General features: G+C 40.3%; 1 protein-coding gene across 2 annotated transcripts in view; it reads right to left on the bottom strand.

Annotated features, from left to right (window-relative positions):
• ATF1 (activating transcription factor 1) overlaps window positions 1-14,635 on the bottom strand; it is an 89,775-nt gene that overhangs the window by 26,126 nt on the left and 49,014 nt on the right. For both annotated transcript variants that reach the window (XM_059403109.1, XM_059403110.1), the window contains exon 3: window positions 4,963-5,063. In XM_059403109.1, the coding sequence (XP_059259092.1) occupies window positions 4,963-5,063 (101 nt within the window). The remainder of the gene's footprint in view (window positions 1-4,962; window positions 5,064-14,635) is intronic.

Raw genomic sequence — 14,635 nt, 5'->3', positions numbered from 1 at the left:
GAAAAAAAAAAAAAAAACAAAACACCCTTCATACTTTAATTGTATTATCTGTTGCTAAAGCAATAGCAAACCCTCTAGCCAAAGTTATCCTCGATAACAGAATAGCTCTTGATACATCTTTTAGCTGAGCAAGGTGTCGTCTATGCTGTAGCCAGTACGACCTGCTGCTGGGCCTGGATTAACACTTTTGAAGAAGCTGAAAGTCAATTACAAAACACCACAGAACAAGACAGTTGCCTTGAAAGGTGACTCCTTCCATAAAGTTCTTTCTTTGACTTATTTTTGATTGGTTTAGGTCTATGGGGACCATAGCTCTAAGATGCACTTCAAATATTGACAATTATTCTACTTAGAGTAATCACAACAATCTACTGTGTGCACTGTATTCTCTAAAAAGCTATTTATTTATTTGACAGGGACAGTGAGACAGGGAGAAGCAGGCTTCCTGTGGAGCAGGGGGCCTGATGCAGAGCTCGATCCCAGGACTCCAGCATTATGACCTGAGCCCAAGGCAGATGCTTAACGACTGAGCCACCCAAGGTGCCCTTTCAAAAGCTCTGAAGGGATGTTCATAGCTGCTAACCACCAAACAAATGCTCTCACTTAAGACTGAAATGTAATGGGCACCTGGGTTCAGGTTCAGTTAACCATTTGCCTTTTTTTTTTTTTTTAAGATTTTATTTATTTATTTGAGAGAGTGAGTGAGAGACAGCATGAGAGGGGAGAAGGTCAGAGGGAGAAGCAGACCCCACGAAGCTGGGAGCCCAATGCAGGACTTGATCCTGGGACTCTAGGATCATGACCTGAGCCAAAGGCAGTCGCTTAACCAACTGAGCCACCCAGGTGCCCAATTGTTTGCCTTTGGCTCAGGTTTTGATCTCAGAACTCTGAGATCAAGCCCCACATCAGGCTCCCTGCTCAGCAGGGACCTTATTTCTCTTGCTCCTCCCAAATGAATAAATTTTTTTTTTTTTTAATCAGAGAGAGAAGGGGGGAGAGAGCGAGCACAGGCAGACAGAATAGCAGGCAGAGGCAGAGGGAGAAGCAGGCTCCTGCTGAGCAAGGAGCCCAATGTGGGACTCGATCCCAGGACGCTGGGATCATGACCTGAGCCGAAGGCAGCTGCTTAACCAACTGAGTCACCCAGGCATCCCGCAAATGAATAAATTTTTAAAAAAAGAAAAAAAGACTGAAACACAAAGCAATGTGAATCTGAAGCTGTGACCTGTGAATATCACAAAGATTAAAAAGAAGAAGAAAAGGGGCGCCTGGGTGGCTCAGTGGGTTAAGCCTCTGCCTTCGGCTCGGATCATGATCTCAGGGTCCTGGGATCGAGCCCCGCATCGGGCTCTCTGCTCCGCAGGAAGCCTGCTTCCCCCTCTCTCTCTCTCTGCCTGCTTCTCTGCCTACTTGTGATCTCTGTCTGTCAAATAAATAAATAAAATCTTAAAAAAAAAAAAAAAAAGAAGAAGAAGAAGAAAAAAAGAAGTCTGGATATCACACAAAGGGAAAACAAAAACTGTAAGAACGTTCCAGTGCTGAGAGCAGAACTAATGCCTTAAAATTTGATCACATCTCAGTTAAGCTGAGACTGATCAAAAGAAAGGAGCCGTTAAAAAGAAAACCAAAGGCCCAAAATGGCATCACTTGGCCAAGTGCCCAAACTTGGACTTAATACTTAATCTAACTGCAGTCTCAGCCTCCTCCCACAGAAATGTAGTCACGACTAGTCAGTCAGAAATTTTCAGATGAGGACCAGTGAAGTAATTTGTCATATGGGCCCTCTCCATCCCCCCAAGAAAGATTCTAGAATCTGCATGCTAAGAACCCCTAGAAGTTCCCCCTAAGGGAAAGAGACCTTGACTGGAACAATCCTTTCACTTCTAACTCTTGCCCCACCCTCCTTCCTAAATAGAAAACTTCCATTTTGCTCCCCAGTCCCCTTTTGTAAGTAGGCTCCATGCCCAGCGTGGGGACAATGCGAGGGGCAGGGGGACAGCCCTGAAATCAAGAGCTAAGCTGAAATCAAGAATTATATGCTTAGGGGTGCCTGGGTGGCTCAGTGGGTTAAAGCCTCTACCTTCAGCTCAGGTCATGATCTCAGGGTCCTGGGATCGAGCCCCGCATCGGGCTCTCTGCTCGGCAGATAGCCTGCTTCCTCCACTCTCTCTCTCTGCCTGATTCTCTGCATGCTTGTGATCTCTGTCTTATTTATTTATTTATAAATAAATAAATAAATAGATAGATAGAATTAAAAAAAAAAAGAATTGTATGCTTAACTGATTGAGCTGTCCAGGCATCCTGAAGCCTTCCATTTTGTATAGCTCCTCAAAGCTCCCTTATACTTGCTAAATGGGATGCTGCCCAATTCATGAATTATTTAATAAATCCAATTAAACTAAATTTTATATTATGAATACGATTTTTATGTTTACTGCGGGCAGTGATATTTTTATTATTTCCTATAAATGCAAAATGTATTACCAAGCATTTTATCCAGGAGTTGTTTTGTGCTGGGAAAGCCCCCTCGTTTGGAGACTGCACCCAATAATCTAAGGTTAAGTCTAATCAATACCATATAAGTAAGCACATGTTTCTGCCTGGTAAAAGTCCTTGCATTAAAAAATAATAATAATAAAATAAAATAAATTAAAATTATTATTTATTTATTTGAGAGCACGAACACAAGGAATGGGAGGAACAGAGGGAGAGAGACTCCCAAGCAGACCCAGCGCTGAGCAGGGGTCAACCTCATGACCCTGGTATCACGACCGGAGCCGAAAACCAAAAGTCACATGCTTAACAGACTGTACCACCAAGGTACCCCTGTATTTTGTTTTTAAGCTACCAAAATTGATTATTCTTATCGTTCTAAAAAATCAACGGTTCTTATAAAAGTCAAAAGTCAGTGCATCTGTTAGCTCACCATTTTCCCTTATATTCACATTCCTTCCATTTGGATGGAATTTTCTTCTTCCTGAGGTTATACCCTTTAGTAATTTCTTACATTTGTTTGAAATGATTTTTATTTCACCATTATTTAAGAGTGATTTTTCAGTTGGGTATAAAGTTCCAGACTGAGAGTTACTTTCTCTTGTCATTTAAATATTTTCTAGGGGCACCTCGGTGGCTCTCAGTTAAGCATCTGCCTTAGCTCAGGTCATGATCCCAGGGCCTTCGAATCAAGCCCCATGCTGGGCTCCTTGCTCAGGGGGCATCTGTTTTTCCCTCTATCCCTCCCCTTGCCTGTGCATGCACACATGTGTACTCTCTCTCAAATAAATGGAAAATCTTAAAAAAATAAAGATTTCCTAAGCCCACTGTCTTCTAATACTACCATTCAAAACCTGTTGTCAGTCTAATGGTCATTCTTTTCTAGGTAATCTTTTTTTTTCCAAAAGCTTTTAAGATCTTGTTATCTTTGGTGTTCTCCAGTTTTACTTAATAAGTTACATCTAGGTTTGTTTATCTTGTTTGGGACCTTGCTTTTTTGAAGCTGACAGATTCATGTTTTAGAAACTTCAGTCATTAGAGAAAAGCCGCTGGCAGTGGTCTTCAACACTCTAGGTCACTTACTTGGAGGATAACTCCCAGGTCCCTAATTCTCTTAATTATGCTTAATCTGTTGTATAACACTTAGAATTCCTCAATAGTTTTTAGCAATTGTGCTTTACTCTCTGAAGTTCTTTGGTAGTTTCATTCTATTTATGTATCTCTTGCTACTTGCTAAAAATGGATTTGTTTCAACTTTTTATAATTTCAGGTTATAAGCTCATTTTAAGTAGGGTTTCTTTTTCAACACCCCCCCCAAATTCAGAGATAAAATTTGTCTGTTCATTAACCGTTTATTCAACAGATTCCAAATTCCTTAACATGGTAATAAGGTTCCAAGAAATTTGGCTCTTGTTTACCTTTTCTTGCTAAACATCCTCTTCCTTAAGTTCCCAATTTCCAAAACAGGCCAATCTCTTTCATATCATACTGTGATTACACTGTCCCCTCAGCCGAAGCCCTTCTCCTGCTACAAAACTCTTCCCCATCCCTAAATTTTTCAGATTGCTGGTGATCCAAACGACATCTTTTATGAAATCTTTCTTATTTATTCCACCAGGCAGGAATGACTATACCCTAAAACAGTGTTCTTTTATATCTAAAATCTTAACTGCATTTGTTTATATGCTTTCAAAGACAACATTTCATCTCATCTTTTTCTGTCTCCCTTTCTTCCTACCTTCTAGCTGTTTTCATTCAACAAGTAGTCACTGAGCATCTACTCTTACATGGTCACTCTACAATGCAAAAAATTATTTAAGAGCATGGCCCATGTATTTTTTTTTAGTTTATTTCTTTTTAATAATCTCTTTATCCAACATGGGGTTTGAACTCATGACCCCCAAGATCAAGAGTCGCATGCTGTTCTGACTGAGCCAGCAATGGCACCTCTGGCCCATGTATTATTAGCTGGTATTCCAACAGGAGGAGCTAAATACTCTAACAGGGGTCAGTAAAAGAAACACCACCGAAGAAAGGCCTAACTTGGTCTAAGGAATTGGAAAGAAGGTACTCAGAAGACTTCCAGGAAAAAATAAGGATTAAAGTATTTGCAGGAGTTACAAAGAATGCAGAAAAATGTATTTCAGCAATGGGACAAAGGCCCAGAGTTAGGAAGCTAAGAAAGGGAATAGAAGCTAGTTCGGTTCCTTAAGTCTACAGTCCTCCTTTCACACAACTCTTAAAGTTAACTATCTAAAAGGAAATACTGCAATCTAGTACTCTGCCAGAAGATAAGACTAAATTCCTCTTCAGGACAGGCCCTTCATAATCTGGCTCAAATCTCTCTCTCAACATTTCCCACATGACACAGACAAATGCTCCCTCTTTATATACTTCGCTTTGCACAGCACCACTCCAACTTGCTGGTGTGGTATCACATGTGCAGGCTCTGAAACATGGAGTACTCACCTGTAAGACGGGCGCCGTGCTAGGATCCCGTGAGCCTTCTGTGAGGAGCCTATACTGTCTGATGAGTCCTGAGACTCCTCACTCTCTGATAAAGATGATACCTGAAAAACAGAACTGGTTTTACGGTGATGAACAATGCAGGTGGAAAACAATTTAATTTTTACTCTCAGAAAATATGATCTGTCTCCTGCCAAACAAATTCATTTGTCATTAAATCTAAGGTCTGAAAGAAAAAGCAACATTTATTTCAGAGACCCAAACTAGTTAAAGGAACATACAGTACAGCATGCTCAGAACTAAGAAGAAAATCTATCCCTAAAATAAAGCAATGCTATTTTACTGGAGTTATAAAGACCAGTCTCTGATCTCCACCTCTTCTAAACTGATACACATTACTCCATTTTTTAAAAAATCAATAATCTGATTTGGATTCTGGACATGCCAACTTTGAAGTGCTATTAGAAATCCAACAATTTTCAAATTATTAATTAATAACATTGCAGATACTGCCAAATATACAAGCCTTTGAGTCAGGGAGAGGTCTTAGGCTAGACATATAAACTTGGGAGAGCTCTTTAGAAATCGTTAAAGCCATAAGATTGGATGAGCTCAATATACAGAGAAGAGAACCAAGGACAAAACCCAGGAACACATTAATAGTGGGGAGGAAGGGGAGGAACCTGTAAGTAAGACCAAGAATAAGCCACCACTGAGACAGAAGAATACCAGATAAGCGACATGTCCTAGAGAGCTAGCAAAACCAGCCTATTAAAAAGAATGATCAACTATGTCAAGTGATGCTAACAGGTAAAGTGAAACATGGATTGAGAACAGCTCATTAGGGTTAGCAAGATGGCGGTCACTGGCAAGGGTGGATATAAACATGCAATTTAGAAATCTGTACTAATTATTAGGCATTATTTCACTTGATAATTAAATGAGTTAATACATGTAGAGGACTTAGTGCCTGGCATGTAGCAAGCACATATTAAATGGTAACTATTAATAATAAGCCCTTTAAAAATGTGTCAGCACAGCAGCCACATGCAAATTTGTTACAACATTCTTACTATTAACAAGTTATTTTCAACTTCTAAAATATACTGAAAGTCCCCAACATTAATCCAAAGTTGCACTGTGACACCTGACTTCATCTTTATTTTAAAAAATAAAATAACCCAAACAGGCTTCTAGAAAGGACACTAACAAATCAGTGTTCTACATTACTATCTACAGAAAGCCTTCCCCTAAAGGAATCAGACTTACATCTTAAGTTTCCAGGGAAATTTGTTTTATATTATATAATCTTTTCAAAAACAAGTTTAGGGGCACCTGGGTGGTTCAGTGGGTTGGGCCGCTGCCTTCGACCCAGGTCATGATCTCAGGGTCCTGGGATCGAGTCCTGCATCGGGCTCTCTGCTCAGCAGGGAGCCTACGTCTCTCTCTCTCTCTCTCTCTCTCTCTCTGCCTCTCCGTCTACTTGTGATCTCTCTCTGTCAAATAAATAAAATCTTTTAAATAAATAAATAACAAGTTCTAGTGTGCAACTGTTTATATCTTATTTGTATCTTATATTAAATCTGTATCTTTTGGTACAAAAGCATGAACTGGTCATGACCTGTAATAATTAACCAATAGTAACGATATTATAGTATTTCCTCAAGCATCATGGATATACCAATCTAATCTAAACCTTTAACTCTTCTCACTGTCCCTAAATTTACTCCAAAGTCTCCTACTGAACTCAAGAAAATAATTTTTGGAACTAAGAGATTACTTATATAACTAAGATCAAGTATTTATTTTTAATGAGAGCACTGGCAAGCAAGAGTAAAATCTTCATATGAAATTCAAAAATCCATGCAGTAGCCACCTTTTGTACAGGAAAACTACATTCAAGACACAGCTGTAGAGCAGACCACAGAGCCAGGTACTTTATAAATAGTCAGCAGGAAAAAATGAGGGATGACCAAACGCATCAGAGACCCAGGGAGCCAGAAGATAAAATGGGGAGAAAGAGTAGAAAGAACAAAGAACCCGGGATCGCTTTCCTTTCTACTGCTCTCAACTGGTAATATGAAGGCAGAGAGACCTAATTAAGAACTTGCCTCTACTAGAGAGAACTCTCCTATCTGACCTCCACAAAACATAAAGGACGCATTTTTCTTACTTTGCTGACACTAACACCATCGCCCTTGCTTCAGAATTCTCCTTTTCATGAAAGATACCACTGGGACAAAAAGGTGTTTTGCCTTAAGGAGGTCTCATTTCTGAGCAGTAACTTCTCCCCAAACTGTCTTACTTTTTCACTGCGCAGTCTATACATGAAAATAGAAATTCGCAAACTTTTCTATTTGCCTCATTTGTCCTACCATCTAATTTCTAAGACAACTTTATTATCCTGGTTTATAATATTGCAATACAGCAACTTCACTGTGTCCAGAGACTCAGGGTATAAAAGTCTCCTCTCTCAACCACTAAGTCTTTGAATTTTTGTACCGTTTGTGTGTGTGGTGGGTGAATTACAGAAGACTGAGCTGTCTGGATGACCCCCTGAACCTGTACTTGCTCTCCAGGAAGAGGTATAACTGTCACTGGCACAGATCCTCTTAATGCCATCTAAGAACAAATAAAAATTCAGTTAACAAATACGTATTATACCTATGCACGTAAGATAGCTGAGTTTTTAAACACTGGAAAACACATTTCAGAGCTTACTATTTAACCACATCTATTAATTAAACATTAGGTATCTTCTAGGGGCCAGACGCTATACTAGGGGGTGGACATTACAAACAAATTACAACAAACTAAGAGCTATAATAGGAGAGAAAAAAACAGAAAATACTGTACTACAGGAGCAAAGAAAGGGCACTACTTCATCTGCGTCTCGAAGGATAAACAATTCCCTGAAGGTGCATAATGCGGTTGGGGGTTGGAAGATTTTAGGCAGAGAAATGATTGTGCAAAAATGTGGAGGCTCTTTAAAACATGTTAATCTGAAGCGATCTGGCTGAAAACCAATCCAGAAATCTAGAGTCAAAAAAGTAAGAGAAATACCTACTTTGAGCCATGTTTTTAAAGAAAAATATTTAAAAATAACTAATCCAATTATGAGATTGTAATTTATTTTTATGGAAATCTGATGGGGTTTCACAGATATACCATAATAAAATGCTAAACCAAGAAAAGCCTTCCCATCATTCTTCAAGGTTCAGCTCAAGTTCTTCCTCTTCCAAGAAGCTTTTTCATATTTTACACTTAACAGTGACCTCTCACTTTCCTGTGGATTACACTGGTTCATACTATTCATCTTGGAGTTAAATAACAAAATAAAATCCAAGGCAGCTTTCTCAGGTCCTGTAAGTCCACTTCCTGACAGCTCCCCAAACAATGCCTTATTCCCTTCACTGAAGGTTCTTTTCCCCCCTCCCAAGAAGGGATTAAATTCCAGCCTCATCATTCCCCAAAATGTCCAGGTCATGAAATTTTGTATATAAAATGTTATCCAGGTACTGAGAACTGCAAACTCTCAGGACAAACAACTCCATCAACTTCTCCCATCACAAAGCTTTTATCAGCTTAAGGCCATGTCCCTAGGATCACCCTTACCCCCTTAAAATGCCTGCCTGAGAAGGCTGAATGTTCCCCTCAAAACTTACTGTTTGTTCTCCCGTAAACCTGACTATAGGTCCCTGACTTCACTTTGCTTAGAGCATTTACTTTAGAAAACCTGCAGTTATAAATCTCTTCTCTGATCCTTGAGATATAGATCTTCTACAACCCAGAAATCTCTTTTCTCAAGAACTGGGGAGCCATCCCTTTGAAATGTAATCAGGAAGAATAGGGCCCTTGTCTCCCAGTCTCTGTGGGACAGTAGAAGCCTTAACTTTGATAAACATCAATTAGCAAACACAGATGGCCCAATCACATTGACCAACCAAGCATCTTCAGTACTTTTCCTTTAGTACATCCCAGCATTTAAAAAGGTTCTTGGGGTGCCTGGATGGCTCAGTCCTTAAGCATCTGCCTTTGGCTCAGGTCATGATCCCAGTGTCCTGGGATTCAGCATCGGGCTCCCTACTTGGCAGGAAGCCTGTCCTCTCCCAATCCCCCTGCTTGTATTCCCTCTTTTGCTGTCTCTCCATCAAATAAAAAAATAAAATCTTTGAAAAATAAATAAAAAGATTCTTACCTTTTGTTTCAGTACATCTGAACTCAATTTCTGCTGCAGTCTCTCTAAATGAAACTGTCTCGCTACCTCTAACATATGTCTGGCTCTCTTTCTCTTTGACAGCACCCCAGTAAGGGGATACAAAAATTAAAGAGTTGAAATAGAATTCACAAATTTTAAGAGTCAAGCTCTAGAGTTACCATTATACTCAGAAAAAAATAAATGAATGCCCCTCACCTTTTAGACCCGAATTGAAACCAGTCACTCAACGAACAGGGAGAGCTTGTGGGAAGATTAATCTACATTTCTACAAAGATAAAAGCAATCATTCATCCAGGATTTCTGGCAATCGTTGTGATTTTTGTGTGGACTGTGGGTCTGGCAGGTGGGAAAAAGGCACCAGGTTTTGTTGTAGCTATTAAGAATCCCTCCCCCTTATTTTCACTGTTCTAACCTCACAAAATGCTCATTATTCAGGGTCCCAAGACCTGGCATTTTCCCACCCCCTACTCTCAAACTTCATAATTTAAATCTGGGATCACTCTGAAAGCTGCCCCCACAATTTTAACATAAGGCTGAAACACACATGACTACCTCCACACACTACGTTTCAGGACTAACCACTTTCCGCAATGGTAGAAGTGTTCTATATTGCAGGATCCAATACAGCTGTCACTGGCCGGCCACATGTGAATACTAAGCATTTGAAATGTGGGCAGTGTGACTGAGGGACTGATTTTCAATTTTACTTAATTTTAAATAATTTAAATTAAAATGGAAATATCTACCTGTGCCTAGTGGTTATCGCAGTGAACAGTGCCCTTCAGTACACTATGGCTGCAACCTCGAACTTCCGTTAGGAGAGAGGTTAGAGGAAGCAGAAAGAAAAGGACTTTTCTGGAGTTGCTCTGGTTAAACTGGGAGCTGTTGGACGAACACCCCTTGATTTCCTCTCACTCCCTGGGGTAGATGAGCCCTAAGTTCCTCTTATATATAGGCAACTAGACAAAAATTAGTATGCTCCTTAGCCACCTGATTCCATTCAGGAATCCTTGGACTATAAACACTTGGGTGAGGGAGGGCAGACAGCTAGTAAAATGTCATGGCAAAGACTCCTCTGTTTCGTCAAAGTTTGAATCCAAAGTCTTTTTTTTTTTTTTTGGAAGGGTAGGGGAGGCAGAAGGGGAAAGAGAATCTTAAGCAGGCTCCATGCCCAGTGCAGAGCCTGACACAGGGCTCTATCTCATACCCTGAGATCATGACCTGAGCTGAAATCAAGAGCTGGGACACTTAACAAATGACAAATCTAGGTGCCCAAATTCAGTCTTTTAACTCCATAAAGGCACACAGGCTTCGGAGACAGATAAGCTTGGGCTGATTTTCAGCTAAAGGCACTCACTAACTCTGTGATGCTAAGAAAATTCCTTAACCTCTCAGGACCTCAGCTTCCTCCTTTGTAAACAGAACTAATACTATCTTTTTCACAGTTACAGAGAAGATTAAATAATAAGGTAAAAACAACAGATGGGGGTAAAGGTAAAGAGAAAGAGCCTACATATATGTCTCTTACTTGGATCCTGGCTCAACAAACGGCTGAAAAGTGTATGTGTGTGCACTGTGAGAAAGATGGCAGAGTAGAAGGACCCTGAGCTCATCTCATCCGTCAGACACACGAAGCTAACAGCTTCATCTGTGCAACCAACTCTGAACACGACCTGAAGACTGGCAGAACAGACCATCCTGGAGAGGAGGCCACCTTGAAAGGGGTAGGAGGAGCAGAGACGTGGGTGAAAACCAACACCCCGGGGGAGAGTGACAAATGGCAGAGACACTGAGAAGCACAGACAGCAAGAGGATTGGAACCTACTCGAGACACCCCATGCACAGGGGACCCACACTGGGAAGACAAGTCTCCATAACATCTGGCTTTGAAAACCAGTGGGGCTTAACTTCAGGAGCTCCAAAGTGACTCCTACCCTGGGGAGAGGGGAAGATAACCACATAAATCAGTATGCACACTTCCAGCACCAAACCTTGTAGCTGGCCATGCAGGGAGAAACAGACAAATCACAGACCAAAACCTCTCAGGTGGCAGAGGACAAACAAAACCTTTGGTGGGCCTGAAGCTGGGGAGACAGACTAAGTGCAGACAGCTAGCATGACTGCAGACCCCGTCTATCTGGAGAGGCTTCAGACAGACTCCTCAACAACGCATGGACAGAACTCTGTCCAGCAAGCCCACAGCAGGAAAACGGAGTCACTGCAGTCAAGCGGGGCTGAAAGCAAACAGACGTCAGCCACAATAGCTCTAAAAGAAAATTTGTAACAAAACAGGCCTCTCTTAGGGAAAAATGAAAACAAAACAACCACAATCTAACCTTACACCTGAAAGCTTGAAAAAGAACAGAGCCCAAAGCTAAAAGCTACAAGGAAATAATAAAGACTAGATCAGAAATAAATGAAATAGAGACTTAAAAAAACAAAGCAAAACAGAAAAGATCAATGAAACCAGGAACTGATTATTTGAAAAGATAAAACAAAACTGATAAATGTTTAGCGGGACTCATCAGGACAAAAAAGAGACAGGACTCAAAATCAGAAATGAATGAAGAGAAATAACCAACACCACAGAAATACAAAGGATTTTAAGAGAATATTATGAATATGTATATGCCAACAAATCAGACAACCTGGAAAGTGGATAAATTCCTAGAAACATAAAATCTTCCAAAATAATCAGAAACAAATAGTAAATTTGAACAGACTGATTACTACTACTGATATTCAGTCAGTAGTTAAAAAAAAAAAAACCTCCCAACAAATAAAAGACATGGACCAACTTCACAGGTCAATTCTACCAAACATTTAAAGAAGAGCTAGGCACCTGGGTGGCTCAGTTGTTAAGCGCCTGCCTTCGTCTCAGATCATGATCCCAGGGTCCTAGGATTCAGCCCTGCATCAGGCTCCCGGAAGCCTGCTTCTCCCTCTCCCACTCTCCCTGCTTGTATTCCCTCTCTCAGTGTCTCTATCCGTGTCAAATAAATAAATACAATCTTTAAAAAAAAATTTTTTTAAATAAAGAAGAGTTAACATCTATTTTTCTCAATTCCAAATTCACTATACGAGGCCGGCATTATCCTGATACCAAAACCAGACAACCAGACAAAGACACTACCAAAAAAGACAACTACAGGTCGTATCTCTGATGAGCACAGATGGAAAAATCAAGATATGAGCAAGATATGAGCAAACTGAATTCAGCAATATATTAAAAAAAAGTCATTTACCATAAGCAAGTAGGATTTATTCCAGGGATGCCAGGGTATTCAATATTTGTAATTCAGTCAGCATGATACATCACTTTAACATGAGAAAGGATAAAAGCCGTATTACCATCTCAGCAAATGCCACTGTATTTGACAAAATACAATATCCATTCACGGCAGAAACTCTCAACGAAGGGGATTTACAGGGCACACACCTCAACACAATAAAAGACACATATGAAAAGCCTACAGCTAACATCACACTCAATACTGAAAAAGTGAGCCTTTTCTCTAAGATTGGGAGCAAGACAAAGATGACCACTCTTGCTACTTTTATTCAGCATAGTACTGGAAGTTCTAGTCACAGTAATCAGACAAGAAAAAGCGATAAAAGGCATCCAAATTCATAAGAAAGAAGTAAAAATGGCACAATTTGCAGATGACATACCATATTTGGCTAAAAAAAAAACCCACCAAAAAACTATGAGAACTGATAAATTCAGTAAAGCTGTAGGATATAAATTAATATACAGAAATCTGTTGCACTGCTATACACTGATGATAAAGTAGCAGAAAGACAAGAAATCAATCCTATTTACAACTGCATCAGTAATAAGCACTGGGGTACATGTTAGTAGAGCATTCAATTCCTGATCTTGTGGTTGTGGGTTCAAGCCCCACACTGGTTGTAGAGATTACTTAAATGCCCCCTTCCCACAAAATAACAACTCTGTACCCATTAAGCAGTAACTTCCTATTCCCCTCTCTCTGGCTCTTTGGTAACCCCTTGGCAATCACCATTTAAAAAAAAGGGGGATCCTGGTGGGCACAGTCAGTTAAGCATCTGCCTTCAGCTCAGGTCATGACCCCAAGGTCCTGGGATCCAGCCCCACATCGGGCTCCTTGCTCGGCACAGAGTCTGCTTCTCCCTTCTACCTGCTCTGCCTGTTCTGCCTGCAGCTCTCCGTGCTTCTGCTTTCTCTCTGACAAATAAATAAAATCTTAAAAAAAAACCTCTGAAACACCTAGGAATAAGCTTAAACAAGGAGATGAAAGACCCATAATCTGAAAACTATGAAACACTGATGGAAGAAATTCAAACGACACAAACAAATGGAAAAATAGGCCATGTTTATGGATTGGGAAGAATCAATACTGTTAAAATTTTCATACTACCTGAAGTAATCTACAGATTCAGTGCACTCTCTAACAAAATACCAACAGCATTTACCACTCTACTAGAAAAAATAATCCTAAAATTTGTATGGAAACACAAGAGACCCCAAATATCCAAAGTGATCTTTAAGAAAGAGTAACAAAGTTGAAGTTATCCCAGATTTGAAAAGATACTACAAACCTACAGTATTCAAAAACAGTATGATACTGGCATAAAAACAGACACATAGATCAATACAAAAGAACAGCCCAGAAACAAACCTATGCTTACATGGTCAATTAACCTACTACCAAGTAAGAATATACAATGGTGAAAAGACACTTTCTTCAACAAATAGTGCTGGAAAAACAGGACGACTACATGCAAAAAAATGAAATTGGACCGCTTTCTTACAGTACACATAAAAATAAACTCACAGTGGGGCACCTGGGTGGTTAAGCCTCTGCCTTCAGCTCAGGTCATGATCTCAAGGTCCTGGGATCAAGCCCCGCATTGGGCTGTCTGCTTGATGGCGAGCCTGCTCCCCCCACCCTGCCTGCCTCTCTGCCTACTTGTGATCTCTGTCAAATTTAAAATAAATAAATAAATAAATAAATAAATAAATAAATAAATAAATAAAATTAACTCGCAGTGAATTAAATACCTCAATTTGAGACCTGAAGCCATAAAACTCCTAGGGGCACCTGGGGGGCTCAGGTCATGATCCTGGAGTCCTGGGATTAAGTCCCATATCAGGCTCCCTGCTCAGCGGGGAGTCTGCTTCTCCCTCTGACCTCTCCCCTCTCATGTTCTCTCTCTCTCTCTCAAATAAATAAATAAAAATAAATCTTAAAAATAATTAACTTTAATAAAAGAAAAAAACCTAGGTAATAATTTTCTTGACATCAGCCTTAGCAACATTTTTCTAGGTATGTCTCCTCAGCTGGGTGCAGTGGAGCCCGCCCGAAGTCCCAGCCACTCGGGAGGCTGAGGGAGGAGGATTGCTTGAGCCCAGGAGTTCTGTAGTGCGATATGCCGACTCGATATCCGCACTAAGTTTGGCATCAGTATGGTGAC

Source organism: Mustela nigripes, chromosome 6, assembly GCF_022355385.1.
Source record: "Mustela nigripes isolate SB6536 chromosome 6, MUSNIG.SB6536, whole genome shotgun sequence".
NCBI lineage: Eukaryota > Metazoa > Chordata > Mammalia > Carnivora > Mustelidae > Mustela > Mustela nigripes.
The sequence above is the reverse complement of the archived record's forward strand: the minus strand, read 5'-3'. Positions and strand labels throughout refer to the sequence as shown.